Genomic DNA, 24,160 nt, shown 5'->3' with positions numbered 1-24,160 from the left:
CTGCCGTCTATCAGTGCTAGAGACATGCTCGGAATTTGATCAGAGAGCTGAGGCTTACGCCGAAGCCGGAATTTCAGTAAAATTGAGCCTTTATAAAGCTGCAGCGTCAAAAGTGGCTTAGGTTTAACCCTGCTAAACCTAGTCAGGCGAAGCGAAACCGCCGTTTTGCTTGTTTTAATTCAGTTAGGCTCAGGTTTAGACATTGGCAGTCCTTGCATTGCAGCGATTATATTGCCGAGGCTATGGAGTCGAGACGCCGTCAACCAGAGTGAGCACGTGATGTTGTATAGGCCGCTATGGTCAAAGGTCAAGTGCTGACCACCATAGGGGGGTACCATGGCTAAGCTATGTATAGCGACACTGCGACCTCTGGGTCGCTGAAGGTTAAGCGGCCTGCCAGGTTGACCTTACTTGGTACATAGCGTAGTGAAGGTTTTGCTTCAAAAGTGACCATTAGATGTTTGATGCCTGGTGAGAAATAAGGAAAAAAATGTAGAGTTAGAATACCGGCTTTTCGCGTTATTCGGCATAAATTGATTTCCATTTGCGGATTGCCGATAGCGGCAAGCTCTGGAGCGGCAGACTTGATTTGCCTATATGGCAAAGCCCACATAGTAACTCTAATTTTAGCATACCGCAGGTGCCTTCTCACCGTTACGACTGAAAGCCCTGTCTTAACGTCTCTACACGCTCTTGTGCCTGAGATTTCTATTGCGGTCGTCGGTCTCACTATACATTATATTGATCTCCGCTTCCAAGTCGATTATTCGAGCGTTGTACTATTGCCGCCTTTATACTTTCTTGTGTAAATAAACGCGCCGCGCGAACAATGGAGCGGTGCCGTCAGGGAATGTTGCGCGGCGCCCCCTCACCACTTGTTGAGGGCGCCACTAACGTAGGGACTTTAAGGTGTAGGAGCGTCCGAGGGTATGAACGTCTGCGCGGCGCGACGTACCGCTGTTATCAGCTCACGGAATAATTACTACACGTATCGTGCCTATTCATTACAATTACTTGTAGGGCCGACTTGATCTAAGCATAACTAGTGATCATGATGCATATGCTACGCGGTGACACCAACGCTATTACATTTTAATTGACAGTTCTAGGAAATATGCGCATGGAGCGTGAAACATTGTAGGGTACAGCTTCCTTGTGCTCTGCTGGCGCTAATAGTAAGTGGAAAAATTTATTGTTAGCCTAAGCTGAGGTAAAACAAAGTTTAGGAACAAAAGCGCACCAGCATTTATTTACACATTTCAAAGCATTTATTTTATTGGTATTTTTAGATACATCGATCCACTCAGAACAAAGATAGGAGTGGTAAAAATAATAAAGACAACAGAACCTGTGCCATAAGGGTAACTACTATACATCTTCATGACTTTTCGTGAAAGCGGCTTCTGCTTGAACAGCGGCTTATATAAATCATTATTCTCTGTTATCGCACAGGCATAGTTCACCGGCAGTGTTCTGATAACCTGTAAAAGTCTGTAAAACGTACCGCAATTCGAATTCGTTCTCTCTTTTTATTTTCACTCCCACCTTCATCCCTTCCCTTACGGCGCGGTTGAGGTGTCCACAGAGCAAGTGTGACAGATACTGCGCCTTTCTCTTCCTGTGAACCAATTATTATACTATGAAGGTATAGCCAATGACTTTGGAGCTCGACTAAAGTGTCGTTTTAGATCGACTGCTCAGTCCAAGGGTTTGGCATCGAATACTTACGGGGGCGGCCTCATCTCAGCGCATACGAATGCAAACGCACCCATGTATTGCGCGATGTCGATGCTCATTAAGCCTCACCAGGTTGTCGAGACTATCTGAATCCGTCCTCTGCTACGTGTTGCATACTCCAACAACCTTATGAAGGAGTTAAACCATGCATGCCATATATATACTAAGTGTTGACGTGAGGCGTATAGTTGAGAGGCTGAAAACGAACATATGAAGTGCTAAATAACGCAGTCTCACTGCCATACCCCCCCCCCCCCCCCCCCCCCTTAAACATAATTTTTTTTTTAAGTTACAGGGTAGAAAATTTTAAATATTCGGCAAATCTAGAGATAAAACAGTGCTGGTAAAAGTTATTGGGAAAGCAGCGTGAAGGGCAAAATTGCGTTTCCTATAAGGAAGTTCATGAACCCCTAACGAAAAGGGTTGCGTGCTTGCGGTTCGATGACATAATTTCAAACATTTTTCGCAAAAATAAACTGCGCTACGTTACCGCTCAAAAAGTGAATGGAAAGCTAATCATTGTGGTTTCACATAAACACCAGAGGCTGGTCTGGCCTGCGATAACATCTACGTATTTGTTTACCGGAATTGGAGGACAGAGACACCACCTTTTCGAAACGGCGACCAGCGTACGACACCTAGAGGACAGGTTCTAAACAGAATGGCGGTTGGTAACTTGCAGCAAAGCGACGGAGGCGCGCACAACAGCAGGAAAATTGTATGAATCTGAAGAGTGAAACTTGAGAGCGACAGTGAGTACTGAGTATACACCTGAGCGCATGTCGTATAGCTGCCAGTATAGCAGTCGAACGGCAGCGCTCAGGTGGATGCTGCTGCTAATTACTTCCATATTCAACTCTTGCAGCCCCACTAGGTGCACTAGAACAACCTATCAAATGGGTAACTATTACCAAAGAAAGCATACGTTACAAACTTTGATGCCTTGTGGACTCACTGTTTAGAAGCGATCCAAGTGGTGTCGATAAGCGAGACCGATAGCCGGGGTATTTTTAATAGTATTGTTCTATAGAAGGCTTTGTTTGGATTACTCCAGCCGATGCCTCCCAAGTCTCGACTTCTATAATCGGGAGCGTTTCCCAGATGAACTGAGTTGAGACTTCTCGCGACGATAGCGTCCACAATGTCAGCAGGACATGCGTCCCGACTCTCACAGGGAGTCGGGACGCTTTCTACCTATCGTTCGAGGAAAGTGAGTTCCACTTCGGCGCATGCGCAGATGTGTGCATGAGCCAGGAAAACAAAAAACACTAACAACCACTTGGAACCAAACTGACTTTAATGGCATCAAACGCTGAAAATGCACAAGCTTCTTTGGGTTTCGTAATGAACAGAAATGTACACGTCTTGTAGTGCGACGCTCATATTCACACATTGTTTTCTTTGGTAGACACTGAACGACGCGAGACTTTCAATGTGACACAAGTGCACCATTATTTACAGCGTGTTCCATTTTTTTTTCTTCTTACATTATTAGTAAGTACATCGGCGCACACTGTGCATGACACACAGGCGAGGCAGGATAAGCGTGCACTAAACAGGAAGTGTTTCCACTCTGCATTGTACGCGTGCACGAAAGTGATGTCCCTGGTTTACACGTAGACGACACGTACACAAATCTAAAAGCTGCCGTGTGAACAGAAGCAAACAAATAAGTGGCAGAGCCGCGAGCTCCTCGATCGGTGCACCAACGTCAAGAGACCTGAAACCGCAACCATCGCACCTAATCGAAATGCCCTCCGCATTAGCGGAGGTGGCTCATTTCCGTTTTTGATATTTCCGGCGCTCAAGTTATGAATGCCGCAGAAAATCTTGGTTCATCAAAAAAAAAAGAAAGAAATATAAACCATCTGTTAAATGTGGTTACCTACAGAATGCAACTTGGCAGTCTTAGAGGCTGAAACCTTCCAGACACAAGCCTTAAGAGACGGGCAGAAGCAAGCGCCTTTGCTAAAGGTGTAGACGAGCTGCACTTCAGACACTGCACATCCACCTCGTACCAATACAGAGTTAATGGGCTTCAGCCATCGCGGACTCATCTACAATCCTTCCCTGTTATCCTTTCCCTCATTATCTTACTTCTTTTACTTCAGCTTATACTTGCAATGCATCGCTCATCGAAAGCTACTATACATGCAGGAAGCTTTTACTAGTTACTTCAGTTAAAAATCATGCATATTCACACAACGCTGTCCAGCTTCTATTTCCTTATTTCCATGCCATCCTTATTATAGAAAGCAATTTGTCTTCGCCATTTCATTCCCGCCAGGATATGGCTGAAAATTTTTTTCTGAAAATAGTATTGCTTCATTTCTCATCATTTGCCGTCATTGCTATGTCACCATGTTGTTGTCGCCAAAACAAAAAAAAAAAGTGCATCGGCAACTTGAACTTCGATTACGCTGCGGTTCCTGCAAGCAAACTCTTGGGGAATTGCTGCAAAGACGTAAATAAAACGTAAAAAAAAAATTTAAAAAGAAAAAAATGAAAGCTGCGATTCCTCAGCAACTTCCTCTGAAGTATTTCGGCACCGACATTTTTTTTTTTTCGCTTTTGCTGGATGCACGTTATGAGGATATGCATATTGCAGTCATGAAGTTCTCGCTCTAAAAATACATATGAACAGAATACCTTTTTTCATTGCCCCGTATATTAACGTTCACTTTTCTTTAACACCGCACGAGCTATGCACTTGGCACGGGCCGTACGTACTCTCCAGCGTGAATCCCTACTTGCTCACGAACGACCAGGAGGTGGGCAGGTTAAAAAGACAGCCATAATTTACCTCGCGACATGTAAACCTCCCAGCACCTGGTGTGAAGCTGCCTTTCTGGACCACTGCTAACTGGATACCTTACAGCCATCCGAAACATCGCACTTCCGACGATGTTTAATGGGCCTTCCAAAGCTTAACACGTGGCGACGTCCACTCGCATCTTGATCAGTTCTTCTACCTTCTTGGCCAGACTGCGCAGTGAAGGGACTGGGAGTGTTGCATTTTCATCGAGCGCATTATTGCAGGCTCCACGGCGGAGCCAACACTGCCGTGGTCGCGCCTGCCGATCTCTGGAAGACGTGCGGCGTGAAAGGAAAGTCGGTGCGCAGGAGCAGCGACGGTCGCGCTCAGCTAGCTCGCGCGCATGCGCGCGCGTGTTTGAAAGAAACTTGGTAAGGCTTTGGCAGCAGGCGATAATGGTCACAACATCATTTCCAACGCAAGATGACTGCTTCCACACTTGGAGAGAGCTAGAGGTGTACAAAAAATGCGTTCCAGGTTCCTGACCGCGCGCTCTTCCGTGTTGTTGGGCGTGGTGTCGATGTACTTTCAAAAATGAAACACCATCTATGGCACGGCCCCGGCCATTCAGCTTGTCATTCAAAGTTGAAGGCACACATTCCTGTAGCACAGAGCGTTACATTGAACTTTTTTTCCCCGCGTTGCAAATCCCTGCGGAGGCTGCAACAACGCGAGGCTGCAAATAGCAGTTGAGCGGTGAAACTCAAGTTTGGAACGTACGACTAAGTTTCTCGTGTGTAGCGCCAGTCTGGAATAAAAAGAACGGTGGAGGCGCAAAGAACCTCCTCTCCACATGCGCTCAGGAAGCTATAGATTTCAGCATAGTGACATATTCGTTGCCCTTGGTTACAGAGTACTTTGAACTCATTTGCAAAGCTCTGCAATGCAATAAATCTTTGGTAGACGGCATCTGCTTATTGTAGCTGGTTCTACTAAGAAGGTCTGCTTCAAGACGAGAAAAAGTCGTTATACAAGGCAGGCCTGTGGCATCCCGCGGCAATGTAGCGCAGGCTGGCCTTGCCAATATGTACATCCGAGCCAGCGTGGAAGAAGAAGAAAAGGAGGAGAGTGAGGTGAAAAACAGCTGTTTCCACAAGAATCGCACTGTAAAGCTTGTCCTAAATTAATGGTATGCGTGTAGTGTAACAAAGTACGAAACAGTATAAAAAAACGCTATCAAATACGGAGTGAAGTCGGGTTGCCGGGACAACGTAGTCAAGCGTTGTTGTACCGCTGAGCAGCTGAGCCACGTGCGACAATGTTCAACAGCGCATACACCAAAAGCTGCCCTCTACAACAAAAAGCGAACATTGGAGAGGTCTAGTGCAAACATCAATGACGTCACACGAGCAGACAGTTCACTGAAATTCGGCGCGCACTCTGTTCTAGGTGCACTCACAAAACGCAGCTAATAAATAGAACACACCTAACTTTGGAACTCTGCATATATATATACAATGAGAAGAAAGTATGTAAGTATGCCATTTGGTCAATATGCGTCAATATGCTATGTATTAAATGCACAAAGCGGCAATATCTGTGAGGTATCGTGATATTACACGGTTGAAGACTGACAGCCGAATCACACCATTTACATAATTTGGCTCAAAAGAAAATGAAAGAGAGAAAGAGAGGGAAGAGAGCGAAAAAGGGTCATTGAGGTCTCCATGGTGATTACCACTCTCACCTGGCGAAGCAGTTGCCGCCATGAACAATTTTGAGAAACAATGTAAGGAAGCATCTACTCTAGTGAGAGTTTTGAGGTGTCGCTCGAGACGATTTATATTCTTTGGTGAATTCCCAAGTTATACCTTTGACGTAACGCAGTATCCTGCTTCAGTAAACTTCACGTATACATTGGTAACAAGTTATCAAGACTCGACCGGAGGTAATTCAAGGTTATGTGTGATAAGTTCTCATAAAGGCATGCACAGGCGGTTTGCTAACACGGAGCTAGCTGAACGAGTACAGTCGGTAAGACAGAAACCTCGCCCGGTGTTGGTTCTCGCGTTCATAAGCCAAGTCTCGGGTGAAGCGGCGCACATTTCTCACTTCATTTAGTTGTTCCCGGCGTCGGAAAAGAAAAACAGCAGTCGCACAAAATTTTTCTCACACAAAACTACGCAAACTGTCGGGTACTGAGGCTGCCGAAGTGCTGACAGACATAAGCGCGACGGCATCTATCACACGAACAGTCAAAAACACATCACAAATATACACAGAACACACAACTGGGACAAAACCGCGACACAAGCCAACACAATGACGACGCAGTTACTTCACATCCACGCTTTGGTATGGTTTATGCAGCTCAGGCCTTACGTTAGAAGGGGAATAAATTCTGACACTTTTATGTTTTGTGCAGGATCTGGTCAGTAACAAAAGGCGAAGTTGTTGCTGCCGCAACTAAAGCTTTCGCAAACCTCTGAGGAGAAAAAGTGAATGAAGCTGCTGATCCTTTTAGAATGCATTGTGGAGCAAAATGACGGAAATAAATTGCAATAGTCGTTTTAAATTCCATTCTCCACTCGTTCTTTCTGTACATTATTTACAGCGTGCGTCAGAACGAGAGCGTTCACATGCCCCCATCCAGACTAGTACTGCTCAGGTTGCTGGCCATGCTTATCCGACTAATGGCATGGTGAAGGCCTCCAGTGCCCGAATCTGGAACGAGACCAAGAAAAGATGTTTTATTTAGAAAGAAACGTTCGTGGTTCCATTCTGGAGTGACGCAAGAATGTGACACAAATTGGTAGGCTAAACAGCTTCTGGCTCTAGAAAGCACCTGAAAAATTAGCCCGTTACCCCATGCTAAACCATAACATACTGCACCACAATACCATAACATATCATATTGTACTATGCCTTACTTACAATACCACATTCTATAATGCCTCCACGAAATGGCTGTCATGCCTGTCCCCATGCCTAACGTTGATAGAGCCGGGTGTTAACGAACCCTGAGCCTAGCCCCTCTGCAGTATGATCTAATACAAATTATGCTGCATTGTATTGTCACTCCTGTTTGGTCGAGTTTATGGCCTGTAGTATAAATAAACAAGCGGTCAAAGGATATTCTGAGAAGGCCTGAGATATACTGCAGCCCAAAGGTGTCATGCCCTGCGCCATATATTTGTTCTGTACATGAAATCTCCGAAAGAATCCTCAAACGTACAACCATATTTAGCAGCATCCGAAACTAAAGCGAGTAAACCAACATCGCAATGACGTCGTAGTGCGTTGCATGCGCCCACTGCGCCTACGTTCGCTCACCCTGGCTACTGACGGAGGGCGACGAACGCGCAGTGTGGTGTACCCGGGTGCTGGGTCCCAAGTAGGCGGCTGGCACCCAGCCCTCGCGGCCACCTCCTCCAAGGCAGCGCACGTACCACCATCCGGCACACCCCACCCGAAGCACTTGCACGGGCTGACCTTCGACCAGCGACGCCTCACCCACGTCCACCGCCTCGTAGTCGCCCAGAGCAACGTAGCTGCCGCCGACCTGCACGCATTAGGACAGTGCTCACATGACGCTGTCCCTTCGCCGCCTCCCAGAAAGTGGCCATCGAGTGCCGGCTATAAGAGCGAAAAGTAAGCATTCCACAAGTTCATGCCCGGGGGACAAAGCTGGGACCAGAGAACAATTCCACCATTCTAAGCCAACCAAGCACTATAAGAGAGTGCTTTTTTCTTTAGTTGTGCAAATTTACGCGGTTTAGAGTGCCCTTGGATTTTCAAAGGTTAGAAGCTAGAAATCATGCTAAACGGAGCAGAATATCGTGAACTGACCACCTCATTGAGGTATTCATCTTTTTTATGGCATGCCTTGAGAGTAAAGTACGAAATATGCTCTTTTTACCAGGTTCCTGCGTGCACTGCCTTGTGAAGGAAAATATATACGTGAAAACTAGATCGATTCGACACCACGTGGACGAAAGAAAGAATCGTAGCAAGTGCAGATGGAGCGTCTATAATTGCGGTGCTAAATATTTATCTGATTACCAGCTAGATCTTAAGCAACGTCCGTGGAGCACTCGCGCATTCAGTCGTCATTCATTTGTCTGTATGGTGTAATCAGCAGTAAGCATGCGTAAGAATGGTGTATAGCATGTATAGTATGTATGCCTCCTATAAGTAACACTGCGGCAACTAGACGGATAGGAATACACTTATGACAGATAGCAAGAAGACGGCATAAAATGCACAGATCCCGTAATCCACTAAGACAAATGTTCGTTCCCATACAATGCAGCATGAAAGCAAGGTGCACTGAAGTGTACTTACAAAAACAACGCGTACATAGACACTGGAAGAAATTATTCAGGTAAGCTACTACGTCATCCGCCGCAGTGACATTTCGAGTTTTTGTGCGAACCTGGAAGACCGGCTATAAAGTATTTGTGAAGGACGTGAGCATGTGATGTGTGCTACGCGTGAATTATATCATACGCTGGAACTTGTACCACGCATGTGGAGCTCATTTCATTACGACATCGTTACATCCCATCTTCACTCTAGTCTTCGGGCAGTCGTTTCCCCTTTGTACGCCCAGCGCGCAGTATATGGGTGCAAATGGTACATCTGCTGTTCCCATATCTCCCCAAAGCCCCTGCCCAGCAATGTTTTACCTCGGAGGTGACGAAGATGTCCCCTTCGTCTCCCTCGTCGTCCTCGCTCTGCGAGAGGTCGTCGGTGGACCAGCCGTCCTCGTGGTCGGACAGCTCCCCGTTTGCGCCGTAGGTTCGCAAAGCTGGGAAAGTGGCCCGGCGGCCAAGCACGCGACTGGCTCTCTGGCACCCACTGCGACTGTTGTTGTTGTCCGCCACACGTCGGCTCTCCCAGCTCATGCCGCTAATGGTATGCCTCACGCGGCTGCTGCAAGATAAAATAAAATGAACAAAAAGTTAGTTCACCTGGTGATCATTCATACTTGAAAATGACACAAAGATGAGAGCACAGAAGAGACGCTGAGTGCCTTTTTTTCTTTTTAGCACTATGTTTCGTTCGTATTATCATAACAAACCTGAGAGTAACACTAACACGGTTTCCATTCATTGTCGATATTCGCAGAGTAAGTGGACTTTCCCATTCCAGCCAGAAAAATGTGAAGTTCGACAAAAGTCGCGTGTATTTCTCTAAAAATTTGATTGTGGATATCTGCTTCTCCAAAGCAGACACTATCAAGCCGCTTTCTAAGCTCTCCAGCGTGGGCGTATTCTCAAGTGCGATACACTTTTCTGCGGACCACTTGGTTTATAGGAACGCGATTATAGCGATAGTGATGGAAGCGATCACGGGATGTAATACCAGGTTGCCGTCCACGTCTCAATTAATGGCAAGGAAGCAGCGGAGAACCAAGCACAGCGCATGTGAGCGCAGGTTGAACTGCATGTCTGCTGTCTATATGCTGCCTCCACGCGATAGCAGCGCAGAAGGTGGATATCCGACTGGGCAAATAACGCACGCCACGTACCAGGTGGTGCAAGGCGCACCTCAAAATTAGTACTCAGACCTGAAATCGGTGACTGGAGCTGATTACCGGCCATGTGCAGCAGGTTTCATTTCATTGTTGCCCCTTGTCACGCTTACCACTGCACTCTTGCTCCCATATTAGACGCTTCCTTTCCAATCCAGTGCACACAAGCACAGTAATTGACCTGACAGCCAGTCGGAACGCACTTGGCCGAAGATTAACTGCAGTTTTTCAATTTCGTCTTTTTTATTGCTTTATCGGGGCATCGACACTTTATCTCCGAAACGGCGGGAAGTTCGCCTCTTTCTACTGCAGGACGAGTCTGCAAGTCTCCTAGTTCGTTATAACCGAGTGGAATGGCCACGGCTGTTTGTTTTATCTGAGGCGTAGTGCTATAGCCTTAATATATGTCTCCGTGTAGTTCCACCTTCGTCTGAATAAGTGAGCGTTGGTAGCAACTGCGGCCGTTATAAGTGGGCTCGACTGGAAAAGTAAAACAGCCACACCGGAATGAAGGATAATATCGCACAATATTTTGGCAGTAGAGCGTTTAGTGGCGGCTTAGAATTGATCGTTTTCATAATTCATCTCCCATTTTCTTTCTTTCTTTCTTTCTTTCTTTCTTTCTTTCTTTCTTTCTTTCTTTCTTTCTTTCTTTCTTTCTTTCTTTCTTTCTTTCTTTCTTTCTTTCTTTCTTTCTTTCTTTCTTTCTTTCTTTCTTCCTCTCTCTCTTTCTTTCTTTCTTCCTCTCTCTCTTTCTTTTTTCTTTTGAGGAAAGGATACACACTCTTCCAACAGCACTTGCAAGCCTCTTCATAACACTTCCTCGCTTCTTTCATTTTTGGTACGAAACGAAAATAGCTAAGGTGCTAGCACCGGTTTTATGTAGCCTTAATGGAAGGAAGAACGCACGTAGGAGGCTGTTATTGCCATAAAGCGCCGAACAGTTGCAATAGTAGAAGGCAGACAGCGCGCGCTAATGTAGGAATGAGTCACAGTTAGCGGGAAAAAAGAGAAAAATGCGATCGTTATATGTTTTACTGATTCAGAAAGACCGTCACCTAAAGTAAGTATCTGCAAGCTCCCACGCGGACATGATAAAACCTAGCCGAACCTATAGGCGTCAAACCTGGGAACCCAGCATACGGACGTAATCAAAGCTGCTCAAAGGAGAAAAGCTTAGGCGGCGTCGCTTTGTCACAGCTGAGAACTGAGCGAAGAGGTCCTACCGAGATCAGTGAGCCTAACACTACAATACTAGTGTTCCGCCTACTCATATGGAGACTGAAGACAACTGCCAGCAACCCAATAAGCAATAAGGGTTCGTCGCACAGCCGCCTAGGCCATCAAAGTCGCAGGCAGTAAGCAACAGGACTTAGAAGCAGTAATCATGGACAGTCTGACACTCTGCTCAAAGTGCTCGTTACCGTGCGCAGGCAGCAAAACAGTAGTCTGGTGTACAAAGAAGCTTCGTCCCTAGCTTTCGGAAATGCGCGCATCAGACAACTGAGGAACTGAAATGCGGAAGATACCATTTTGAGCCACCTATATATAGCGCGCCTAGAGAACACATTAGCGACATTGCAAAAGCTTTTGCTACTCACCTGGGCGACTGCGGCTTAACCCCGTTCAGCTGCTCGTACTTCTCGTAATGCTGGCGCTTACTTTCATCTGTAAGAGTAAGAGAACACCGTTTAAGATTTATTGCCGTCGCAAAACGTTTGGGCGTCACTCACCTTTCAGGTGTTCGAATTGCTGCAACAAAACCTGCTTGATGTTCTTCACCCACAGCTCTTTGCACTCAGCAGACGGTGCCTGAAGTTATAGAATGAAACACAACAAAATAAGCAATACTTTCGTTTAAGTCGACCTTTTTTGGTGTTTTTCAATACTGAGACAGAAATCAAACTAGAGGCTAGCTTTAGTATGGACCTGCTCAATATGGCTAGGAAGGGCAACATGAAATCAAAATGATATGTAATAAGCAGGGTAATGCGGAGAGTAACGAAATTAAGCCTGTATTACATACACAGCACTGCCTGAGCGCCATAAAACTGAAAATATTAGCATAAGATATTGGTAGATACTTTACCTGAATAATGAAGACCTGTGTCCTCCCGTGTAACCATACTTCAAACTTTCTCTTATCTCCCCTGGCCCCTTTGAAATTCTCCGTCAAGCCTATCTGCGATGTCTGAAGAGAAGAAAGGAGATGATATACTCTGTGCATTAAAGAAAAAGAAAATCTAATAGCCGGGGATAAAAACCTTTAGCGCGTTCTTGAATGCATAGCTAGGGTTGTCATCTCGGCCGTACTTCTTTGTGAAGAGAACCAGGTGCTCATAGAGGAAGATGTAGCGCTGGCTGGGCTTGAACCGCAGCTCCCTCATGCGATCCTTTTTCTTTTTCTCCATCCAGACGTTGAACATCCCTTGCAGAAGCAGCTTTCCGTAGTCAGCTAGGCTTCCCTGAAGAAAAAATGAGGATGTATACGTGTAGTGTGCCTGTAGGCTTACTGTGCACCAGAAATGCTGACAAGCTCATCGAAGGGCGCGCAACATCTTGCTTATTTTACAATATGCAGCAATTGATCCTGCCGTGAATGAAGTTTAGAAGCCTTGACGTTCAAAACCCCTACGTGAAGGTGCAATGCACCTAAGCGTGCGTTATTTGCCTTCGATAAGTAGGCAGAGCAGTCTTTAGGCAAACAGATAGAAATGAACTGGTCGGGAAGAGCATAGCGTTCCTACATTTTTCCATGACTGGTTACTCACTCCGGTGCGGCCGTCCGAGATTGTTATCTGAATGTCCTGGTTGCAAGTGCAACTTCGCGAGGCGCGCCAAAAATTAGGTGTTCGCCGCGATGAAACGATTCCCCGTAAATGGGCGCTCGCATAGCAAGGCTCTCGGCCATTCCATGCGATGCGCGCGCCTCATTGCGGAGAAGCGCCTGATTCATTTATCACGGCGAGCACCTGTAGTTTTGTCGATTGAAGCAAATTGGCACTGGCAACCAGGCCTACCACCTACCCACTCAGGTTGCCTAAAGCTCGGTGGGAAAGGCGATCCGAAAGCGCCGCAAAGAGCATTTCGTGAGCTTTCACGCACGGCCCGACCGCATGGAGAAGCAGCAGTACTGGACGCACTTTTATTCTACGGTGGAGCTTGGCACAAGCGCCTAATTTCGATGCGTATATCACGTTACAGTGTTCTGAACGACCTTTTTTTAAGTCTGGAAGCAGGTTTGTTTATAATCGTGTGGTTAGACTTTCGTCTTCAAGAGCTCTGGAAAACGATACCTTCCCCTTACAAGACGCCCAGCTACGATTGCAGCAACGTAGAAAGCACTCCTTCCCAGTGAGCGCATAATTATGCTCTTCTTGACGTACCCAAATGAACAAAATATTTAAAACAGCGCACCAAGTCCGCGGTTGCAGTCAAAATGCGAGAGTCGGCTTTGTGCATCGCTATAACCTTGTCACCTCAGTCATCGATTATGCAATCATTCAGGGGTCGCTCTTGATGACATAGTTGCTAAACGGTTTTTGCCAGACGAGACAACCTACCACTGGAGTCTCCTGCGGTGCCGTCTGTATCGCTTATCGAGCAGACGACGTGTCTTTGTGTTAGGAAACTGATTTGGACAGTAAGAAGCGACACGAAAGGTCCTACTTGCTTACATTTAGATTTAACTAAGAGCCGTATTTTATTACTGTAGGGTGTACAAAGATCGTGCGATTTCAGAGCGCATCCTGTTTCTTCGTAGGAACTCCAGTAGAATCGGTGGAAAGGGTGTGAGCGGCTAGCGAGCGCTCTAACGGAGCACTATTCTTCCTTCCGCCATGGCCGTGAACCCGATGGTCGGTATCCTTGATCTCGGCGTCTATTACTGGATATGGATAATAATGGAGGCTATGTCTTGAGTAACCGGCCAGGCATCCTCATATAACGCCATGTTTCTACGGAAGTTCGCATATTATAACAGTGCAAATCAGCATCCGTCAAAACCGTGTACATGGTTTTGAAATCCCTACTTTATTTGTTGTTTGCTGGAAAATTTTAAACATCGAATTTGGAAATAATGTTTCCCTCTTTCACAGCAGCTGTCTGCTCATAATTTGGGTAAGATAAACCTACTCTACACTGCAGCCTTTTGTGTTTCTCTTTAATGTTAGTTCCTTCCAATGCTTGGATATTCCATTTACTTAGCGCAGACTAAGTAACTAAAATGGCGTGCTAAGGCGATATATCTTCAGCTTCATCGCAGAATGTTTTAGTTCTTCCAGCAAATCCCACACTGAACGAATAACTTCCTGAGACAATTTATGCTGGATCAAATGTTTTACAGAGGAAAACCCAAACTACTGTTGACAACTAACAGAAGGGGAGGTATCGTGACAATTAGGGACTTCTAGCGGTCGTTCCTAAAATCTCCAGCAACTTCGTCGGTCTTTTTCTTTTATAGAGAGTCGGATGTAAAAGAGTGCGAATCAAAAATAGTTTACTTTTTTCTTACTAGTAAAGTAAGCATTTGGACATTAATGCTTCAATCGTATTCAGGGAATTTCTATCAAGACTCTATATCTTGCCTAAGTGATGATATTCGATCAAATAATAGTTCGTTACTTACGTGAAATCCAGTAATTGATACTTGATGCATACTGTCGTTCACATGCTTAAGCACGTCGAGCATAGTGTTCACAGCTTCCTGCAGCTCGTACTGCTCCCCAGAACCTTCGGAGTACTTTAGGAGGTCCTGAAATAAGGATGTCGGATCGAAGAACACATTCACAATACAGACCGATTGCAGATAAGCCCTATCATCATAAATATCTGAGAAACAAAAACGCGCTTTCACTGCAAACGGATAACATGACATGATGTGCAAAAAATAAAGAGAGGGGCAGATTTCGTCCTTGTTTGATATGGTGCACCAGAAAAAATTGTCAAAAAATTCAAGAAAGAAATCACACATACGCACAATTAGAAGAGAGTGGGGCAAAATGGCACATTCAGTTAGTGCTCCACAATCATTAAATGATAGTTAATCTTATCCTGATATTTATATGGCATGACTCGACACGTACACACTCCAATTAAAGTTAACAAGGATGGCTCCTTTCTAAGTACAGAAAAGGAATTCCAATGTGAACCACAGTGACGAAAAAGCGATCAAAAAGGAGCGCTGTTCTGCACACCGCATTTTTTTAAACTCTAAAGCCTAATCAACCTTGCACTGGACAAACAAAAGTGTCTGGTTATTACAACTTGTTACTGCCCTTATGAACAGTTTAAAACATTTTGTGTGGCAAGTTCTTAAGGGAGCGTTATTTTAGCAGCAAGTCACATATGGTGTAAAATTATATGTTAGTAGCGCTTGCTCTTCACCCGCATTTTTGTTTTTGTTTTTTCGCGCTTTAAGATGACCCAAACACCTAAATGGAAATCTATAAATGCTAACCACCATGCCGAAAATATGAACAAAGCTCTAAACAAACCCAAGCAGTGTCGGCGCTATTTAGAGTTTTGGTGTTCGAAGGCGCCCAGCACCGAAGAGTAAAAAATATGAAAGTGTATCAAAGGCAAAAGCTTCATAAAAAGTCTTCAGGATCTGAGCACACATGATGTCCAGTAGGCATGAGCCTGACAACACATTCTGATATTGAGACAAGCTCTGTTTTGACTAGCCTACAGCTACATTCAAAACCTCGTCTTATTTTGCCCCACACAGTCCCGTTTTGTCCCATGGGGTGGAGCAAAATGCAATATTTGACATTTTAAACTACACTAACATGCATTTCGCTGTGTTGTTATTTAACTGGTGTTTTATACTATGCTTAAAGCGATGCCAAAATGTTAAGGAATAAACAATCAGTGCTAGCTTTGTGACATCTTTGAATAAACAGCAATGGCAAGTTTCCAAATTTTCGTCTTGTTTTGCCCCACTTCCGCCAGTTGACATGCGCATAAGTTTGCACTCTATTTGCAACGAGACCAAGTGCGACGTTGGTTGTGCTAGTTATAAAACCTAATGCATGTGGTGCAACAAAATGGCAAACAATGCGGTTTAATATTAATGGAAGTGGTCAATGTAGAGCAATGTAGAGCAATGTAGAGAATTTAAATTTTTTTTTTATATCATTAGTTTGGAGGCAAGAGCAGCTAATAAAACAAAGATATTAAAGCAAGGAAGGTACTATCGGGTCAATATGCACTCTTATGTTCTTTGAAACAGTTCTTATTTTCTGAAATGGAATGAATTTTCTGGTATGGATCGAACTAGTTTAAGGGTACTATAATAATTTTGTATTAACCGGAGCGTCCTGAAAATTAAACAGTGATCTGCTACTGGGCAACAGCTCGCATCTTCCGTATATTAACCTAGTCAAAAAAAAAAAATAATCATGCAGCATTTTCGGAAGGCTTTCAATAAAGCATGACATTAAGCACCACAATAAACAGAAAATCCAAAACTTACCTTGAGCAGCAATTGATACTTAGTAATCCTCTGGACAGGCTTGAGCAGATAGGCGTCCAATGGCAGCTTATGGTTCAGTTTCCTTTGGCATTCCTAGAGACAGCAATATATGCACCATTAATTGACAAGTCAGGCGATGCTGCAACGACAAACTAGACAACCTGTATTAATTGCTTGTAATAAACTCTAATAGCAAATGAGTGGGGTAGAGCATACATAGTTTTCACCTTGCAGTAATGTAAACAGTTCTATAAACACTTTTTTGCTTCAGGGACGTGCCATCTGCTGTTTATATCATTGAGTTGTTTTTATTGTGATATTGAAGTGATTAATATTTGTGATTCTTCCTGCTGCTTGTTTCAGGAGAACCTCGGCTGAGCAAATTGCGTCTGGTGAACAACTGGTATTTTGTTGCAGGATTTAATCGACACTGGCTTAACATGGCCCAGTTATTGCCAGCACCCACTGTTATGGGAGCCGACACCCACTGAGACAAAAAGAAAGCTGGAAGAATTTGTGTGTGTGTGTGTGTGTGTGTGTGTGTGTGTGTGTGTGTGTGTGTGTGTGTGTGTGTGTGTGTGTGTGTGTGTGTGTGTGTGTGTGTGTGTGTGTGTGTGTGTGTGTGTGTGTGTGTGTGTGTGTGTGTGTGTGTGTGTGTGTGTGTGTGTGTGTGTGTGTGTGTGTGTGTGTGTGTGTGTGTGTGTGTGTGTGTGTGTGTGTGTGTGTGTGTGTGTGTGTGTGTGTGTGTGTGTGTGTGTGTGTGTGTGTGTGTGTGTGTGTGTGTGTGTGTGTGTGTGTGTGTGTGTGTGTGTGTGTGTGTGTGTGTGTGTGTGTGTGTGTGTGTGTGTGTGTGTGTGTGTGTGTGTGTGTGTGTGTGTGTGTGTGTGTGTGTGTGTGTGTGTGTGTGTGTGTGTGTGTGTGTGTGTGTGTGTGTGTGTGTGTGTGTGTGTGTGTGTGTGTGTGTGTGTGTGTGTGTGTGTGTGTGTGTGTGTGTGTGTGTGTGTGTGTGTGTGTGTGTGTGTGTGTGTGTGTGTGTGTGTGTGTGTGTGTGTGTGTGTGTGTGTGTGTGTGTGTGTGTGTGTGTGTGTGTGTGTGTGTGTGTGTGTGTGTGTGTGTGTGTGTGTGTGTGTGTGTGTGTGTGTGTGTGTGTGTGTGTGTGTGTGTGTGTGTGTGTGTGTGTGTGTGTGTGTGTGTGTGTGTGTGTGTGTGTGTGTGTGTGTGTGTGTGTGTGTGTGTGTGTGTGTGTGTGTGTGTGTGTGTGTGTGTGTGTGTGTGTGTGTGTGTGTGTGTGTGTGTGTGTGTGTGTGTGTGTGTGTGTGTGTGTGTGTGTGTGTGTGTGTGTGTGTGTGTGTGTGTGTGTGTGTGTGTGTGTGTGTGTGTGTGTGTGTGTGTGTGTGTGTGTGTGTGTGTGTGTGTGTGTGTGTGTGTGTGTGTGTGTGTGTGTGTGTGTGTGTGTGTGTGTGTGTGTGTGTGTGTGTGTGTGTGTGTGTGTGTGTGTGTGTGTGTGTGTGTGTGTGTGTGTGTGTGTGTGTGTGTGTGTGTGTGTGTGTGTGTGTGTGTGTGTGTGCGCGTGTGTGCGCGTGTGCGTAAAAATAATGATCAATCATGGATATCGCCAGCGCCACCCTCCTCCATAACGACGTGGGAGCTGTGCAGTTGAATAAATCCATCCAAATTTCACGGAGGTACATGCAGCTTGCCATGGCATCCATTTTGAATATGAAACTTAATTTTGTTCTTTTTTTCTGAGTAAATAACAAGCAGCAAATTAAAACAAAAATTTTACAGCATAAACAAATTGCAATCATGATTTTAACGCACTTTGTTCTGTTACATGATGGCGCCGTAATGTTCTTATAATCTAACGCAGTAACAGGCTTACCGCCATAATTTAGAACATAAAAGGTAGCTCCTGAAAATTCACAGAACTACACTCTCATCTTCAAAAGTAAAGAAAAAAAGGCCCATTCAACTAAAGGTCCTCGGTCAGGTTAACCTCGCGTTTTAACAAAAATACTAAGAGCACCACCGGACTCAGAACACACAGTCACGCACACTTTGCATAACGCTTTGCGTAACTTCTTTAAAATTCATACCAGTTCATAGGGTTAAAAAGCTAAAGCGCGACTGGAGAAAGCATTTAAAATTATTTTAATCGATTCAGTCAGGATAATATTGACTGTAACGCCTTGACGTGCATGCGCCATTGCCATATGACACATGAGTTGTATTCTGAAGCAGTCTTCACCCTTCTCGGGCATTTAAAGACCAACACTATAACTCTAACGATGGTGTTCATCTTAATGCGCTCGCGGGTTGAGCCAAGCGTTGTTTTTTTATTTTTGTTTCGTATTACTTCGAGAGCGTTAAATGCCTATTTTTCAAAATAGTTCAGCATCGGCTTTGCGTGAAAAATCATGGGCATAGCTTTGGCAGGTGCTAATTGATAGGTTAAGTGTCCGTGCACTGACTGATCGTCGAGTATGTGACATGACGAGACCATACGTGACCGAGCTAGCAGGCGCTGCCAATTCGAGACTCGCCTTTGTAGTGGGAGAGTGAGTTCAGAATTCACCCTGTATATATCGGGCTAACTACACTGGAAGACGTAAACAAACACTGACAGCCCCGCCGCGGTGGCACAGTGATTAGGGCGCCCGACTGCTGAACCCGGGTTTGAATCCCGGCTGCGGCTGCCGCTTTTGCGATGAGGGAGAAAACGTGTTCTGTGCGATATCGTAGTAAGCTAAAGAACCCTATAGGTGGTCTAAATTTCCGGATCGCCCATCCAGAGGATGGACACGAAAGTCACCATGAGCCAGAAAGGCTTTCGCCTTAAAATTCCCCCTAGCCTTCTCTTACGTATATCATAACAAAGCCATTCATTTTCCCTGCATTTATTTGCTAATTTGCATAACGTGGGCTTCTCATCTGGGGGCTTTGACGTCATAGGTATAGGGTGATAGAGTCGTCACAAAGCATCTACCCTCGCCTTTAGACCACTTTCTACGTGACACTCACAGTATCACAGGCCGTTCCACATCCACCACTGTGAAGGCGAACACTCTCAAGGAAACTTTGCAGGCAACGTAAATACCTAAGAAAGTAGAAGACTGAACAGCCGTCGCCTTAGCTCTGTGATAAAGCACCAGACTCCAAATCCGGAGTCGTGGGTTCATGTCTCACCGGCGGCGTGTGGTTGTTTTTTCTTCTACTTTCTGGTAATTTATCTCCACGATTGATTATCATTTCATATTGATGAACACACAGAACAAAAATGCCCTTAGCTTGCCTTTGTGTCCATATCTGTTGGCTCCTTATATTAATCTGCTATGAACATATAAGCGGAAATTATCGACAAATCGAGCAACTATCTTTTACGATGTGCTGCATGTGTCATCAGAGGTATATATGTTCAGATCTCAGACACAATATTCGCTATAAGTACGATCGCTACCTTTTACATAAAAACAACAGTGTGAACGAGCAAGTATGTTTACATACCATGACAAACGATTTTAACAAATCATAATTTTATGGCGTAGTGAAAGGCTCTGTATCAAAACGACTGACCTCGCTAAGAATGTGTTAAATAACCGACGTAAAACATATAGACTTAATTATTTCTGCCATTTATTACAAGACACAGTTATGGCAAAATGTTATTAATGCAATAGCAAACGCCGGCAAATTCGAAGTATCGAAAAGAAATGCGTCGAAAATAACAAGTGCGTATATTTGCGCTGAACAATTATCTATTATAGTTGATGCCTCCAAAATTTTTTCATTATTTATAGAATAACATAGGGAAACACTTATGCGCTATTTGAAGTGATCATGTGTTGAAAACGCACTAATGTGCGTCACCGTACTGCCGTTACACTCGTTCACACGAAGGCAGCATTGCGTTTCTATGCAGTAAAAGACACTTTCACCAGAGGGCAAGTGCTAAGAAAATATAACAAAGGCATTTAAAACAGCGATACTTCTAAGAGCAGTTAAGTTAGGCATGGACCATCTTATGCAAAACAGCATTACCACAAAAGTTTCGAGTGAAGGTATAGGCTCGTTTTTTGAATTTTGGGCAGAGGATTTATAGTGGAACCCGTTACTTTAGCATATGAAAGCAGATCTTTTTGCTTCCGCCATCATTCAATCCGTTCATGGTCCTAAGACCTGGAGAGAGACACACTGAGCAGTTTTGCAATGCATCAATATATTCACGAATAAACAGAGACTATGAACGCGTCTAACAAGTAGCATATGATAATATTAAGCGTCCCTGGTAATCCACAAATGTCTTCCCAAAATTTTGCGTATACTTTTGTTCAAGCGTAGCCATTAAACCGTACTAGACAGCTGTAGCCAGCAGGTATCCGCCACCAGTGTGTGCGATTTTTCCACGCAGAAAATATACACGTAAACTAGAGAAACGATTCCACGATATATATATATATATATATGCGCAAAGCAGATAAATCAAAGAAGAAATCGAACTAGGTGGTTTAAAGTTTCATAGCTAACGCTTCAACGTTACCTGTGCTACGATTGTTTGTACGAGCATGTATACAATGCCATGGGTAAGAATTTTGCGAAATAAGTGTGTTACTGACCAGTCCGATACGTTTTTTAAACACCCGCTTATCTTAACACGGTGTTGAGAGGCAACCACACCAAACCAGTTAACCACCAGAAACACTGGGTAGAATTGGGGAGGTCGTGCTTACCTTGAAGAAGGCATTATCGTTGGCGCACTGGAGTCTCAGTGCTTCGGACTTTGGTTTGTTCATGCAATATGTACTGTACAGTTTATGGAAGGTCTCCTTCTGCAAAGAGTAAAATAAGCGCACGTTATTTTGTACAAACGTTTGCTCGGGAAAAGACGGCGTCCACAAGCTATGGCAGGTTTATTGCTGCAGTGATGACTTACCCGTTGAACGAAACAGGTTCCCACCAACTCAGGAGTGCTTCGGCAGTTTTGAAGATCCTCTAGGAAGACGCTAAACAAACACAGTAGTGAAATGCGGTCAGAGAGCGCAGTAAAAAGCGAAACAGCAAGGCACAGATTTTGGGAGACTAATGCAATTAGATACTGCGCTTACTGCACAAATAAGAAACGAAAAATTTTCGCTCTCCCTAATGTACGCAAAGGCGGCATTCTCATAACCAACCACACAGCGAGCCGAGGTAAACATCCACGCCGCACGAACAGGAGGAGGATGCCCTTGAGGTCATCCTTCGCAAAATTATTAAGCGTGCTCTGGACCTCCCCATCACTATTTCAAACTTCCGTCTTATGGCCCTTGGGGTGGTGAATACTTTCCGGGGAGCTCCGGGAGGCGCACTTTACAAACCAGTACACGCGTTTATCGCAAACGGAGTCGGGTCGCCGCCTTCTTGCTCGACTCCGTATCGAACCCACCACTCTCATGGAAGACAGGTTTCGCATCGCAGAACTGTGGAGACGCGCCCTCTGTGTGCGACCTCTTCCAGCCAATATGCCACACGAAGATCATAATGGTTTGGGAGTCCCTAAGACAGATTTGGCAGTTCCTCAAGGGAAAGGAACAGCGCGAAAAACAAGAGGAAAGAAAGACAGCGCGTGAAATATGTCGAGTGTTGCCGTGCCTTGTTTATGATTTTTCGCTCTGCTGACCACTCGGACTAGCCATGCTTTAGACTCACCAACGCTCTAGATATGAATGTTCATCTGCAAGTGGTGAAATTAATGATTTAAAAGTCTGCTCGATAATGAGGCAGTTCTTCCTGTAATAGATTTTACACTTGTTAGCTTCTCTTAGTTATTCTATACGTCAAACGCTGGATACAAGCTGTATAACTGTAACATGAACCAAAAACTCCAGATTCATCAAGAACATCTACGACCTTCGGCCGATGTCGCGTGGCTGCCACTTTGTACGCGAAAGGTGTCACTCCGTTGCAAACTCACTCATTGTGGAACTGGTAGAGGGCCTCCATGTTCCCAAACAGTATATCGGCTTTCCCGTACAGGGAGTGAGGCACGAGGTGTTTCATTTCGGGGTTGGACATTTCCTTCTTGTACCCCTGCGCGGACACACATACAGACAACAAATGCACGGTGAAGGCGCAGTCAACAGACACGTGACTACTGCTATGTTGTTAAAAGCCTAATGCCACTAATCTTTCTTTCTAAATAAAATGCTAACCGGGCAAGTTGTAACATGCGCTGCATGCAGTTGCGAATTGTGAACCGCGTTTCATTCGGGAACCATATTAGGCGCCTGTCTTTGCAATCAAATATATGATATTCCTAATCCAATAGGACTAGCTCTTAACATCTAGACTTGAATATTTCGTGACGTCGCCTTTCAGAATCTAACGGATAGTTATATCCAGACATTTGGGCGCACACGTAATTACTGAAAATTCGCCAATCATTCAAACCAAACGAAATAAAGAGGAAGAATAATATTCCATTCATTAGTATAAAAAAAAAAGAAGTTTAGAGAAAAAAAGAAAGGAACAAGTCGATTGTCTGCCTTTAGCTTAATCCCGGCCCGAAACGTGATCGAAATATTTATCCCGCAACAGCTCTTTGTTATGCATTCTCTCTTTTCTTAATTATTGACTTCATTCGCATATGCATGTGGCAAGCTACTCGCTTTCCACTCAACTATTTTTTAAACCGGACCATGCTAACCTATTCTCGTAGCCATAAAAGAGAATCGTGGTACACATAACAAAAATTATTATGCTAGTACTTAATATCTTTAGCGGCGTAGTAATCTTCCGTTGGTTATTTCCTGTCAGAGGCCCATTCCTGTATGCGCTGCATGTTATTTTGCAATTAAAGAAAAAGGGTCGATTTCTCTGTATTTTACCTGGATAATGCTGTAGAGCTCATGAACGTAGGTCTTCTCAGTTTCAATCAGCTCCGTCATAACATGCCTGCAAAGAATAGTGAACAATATTGCAGTCGGATTACAAAAACAAAATGCTAATATATCTTTATGGGCTTCCGTGGCGTGCTTCTCAGCTGCATACAACGCAATATTCGTGTTAGCTCTAAGGCGTAGAGGACATGAAAGCTGGGGGGACGCTTAAGCCCCGCCTTTGTTAAGTGCATGACGCGACAGTGTGATTGGTCCTCGTACGCCGGCTCATCTTACGGATCCTCATTCGCGTGCATGCACTTTGTACCTCGCTTAATCATTGATGCCTTAATTTATGCTTCTATTATCTGACGCATACTTATCAGCATACACTATGACTCTGTTATATGACAGATACTCATTAGCAAACAGTCGTAGTCAACCACATTATGTGAAGGACCACCAGACATAGATGTAAAGCCCCGTTTTAACCAAACCGTATGGACATGCCTGTGTGGCCTAGGAGTAGCCTGTCTGACTCGGGATCCACAGGGCCCAGAGGGCTCGACTGCCATCTCAGCCTGCAATCTCAAAGAGGCTCCCCGAATCGGCCGCGCCTGCCGATGTTAAGTGTCAAGGTGATGGTAGCTCATGCCTCCACCTTCCAGGGGCATGCTCGTAATTTTTCGCTAAAAACGCCGATAACGCGCAGGATTTCCTGGAGAACAGGGCCTTTAACGCTTTCACGTTAAAAAATGATCAGAAATTTTATGCGGTACTAAATTGTCGTGCAGGGATCCTCC

At 44.7% G+C, this 24,160-nt stretch overlaps 1 protein-coding gene across 3 annotated transcripts in view; it reads right to left on the bottom strand.

Moving 5' to 3' along the window:
• Positions 1-3,027: 3,027 nt before the first annotated feature.
• Positions 3,028-24,160, bottom strand: part of LOC146199498 (guanine nucleotide exchange factor DBS-like) — a 251,073-nt gene continuing 229,940 nt past the window's right edge. For 2 of the 3 annotated variants that reach the window (XM_084594992.1, XM_084594995.1), the window contains 13 exons: positions 23,367-23,433; positions 22,454-22,569; positions 21,434-21,503; positions 21,231-21,329; positions 16,504-16,596; positions 14,656-14,781; positions 12,293-12,493; positions 12,118-12,219; positions 11,762-11,840; positions 11,630-11,696; positions 9,181-9,427; positions 7,826-8,054; positions 3,028-7,216 (listed from right to left, as the gene is read on the bottom strand). In XM_084594992.1, coding sequence (XP_084451118.1) covers positions 7,128-7,216; positions 7,826-8,054; positions 9,181-9,427; positions 11,630-11,696; positions 11,762-11,840; positions 12,118-12,219; positions 12,293-12,493; positions 14,656-14,781; positions 16,504-16,596; positions 21,231-21,329; positions 21,434-21,503; positions 22,454-22,569; positions 23,367-23,433 — 1,585 coding nt within the window. In that variant the 3' untranslated portion in view covers positions 3,028-7,127. The remainder of the gene's footprint in view (positions 7,217-7,825; positions 8,055-9,180; positions 9,428-11,629; positions 11,697-11,761; positions 11,841-12,117; positions 12,220-12,292; positions 12,494-14,655; positions 14,782-16,503; positions 16,597-21,230; positions 21,330-21,433; positions 21,504-22,453; positions 22,570-23,366; positions 23,434-24,160) is intronic. The other variant, XM_084594994.1, reaches the window with a different exon arrangement.

This window comes from Amblyomma maculatum, chromosome 2 (genome assembly GCF_055883805.1).
Source record: "Amblyomma maculatum isolate TAMU_Amacu chromosome 2, ASM5588380v1, whole genome shotgun sequence".
NCBI lineage: Eukaryota > Metazoa > Arthropoda > Arachnida > Ixodida > Ixodidae > Amblyomma > Amblyomma maculatum.
Note: the sequence above shows the minus strand (reverse complement) of the source record. Positions and strands in the feature narration are given on the sequence as shown.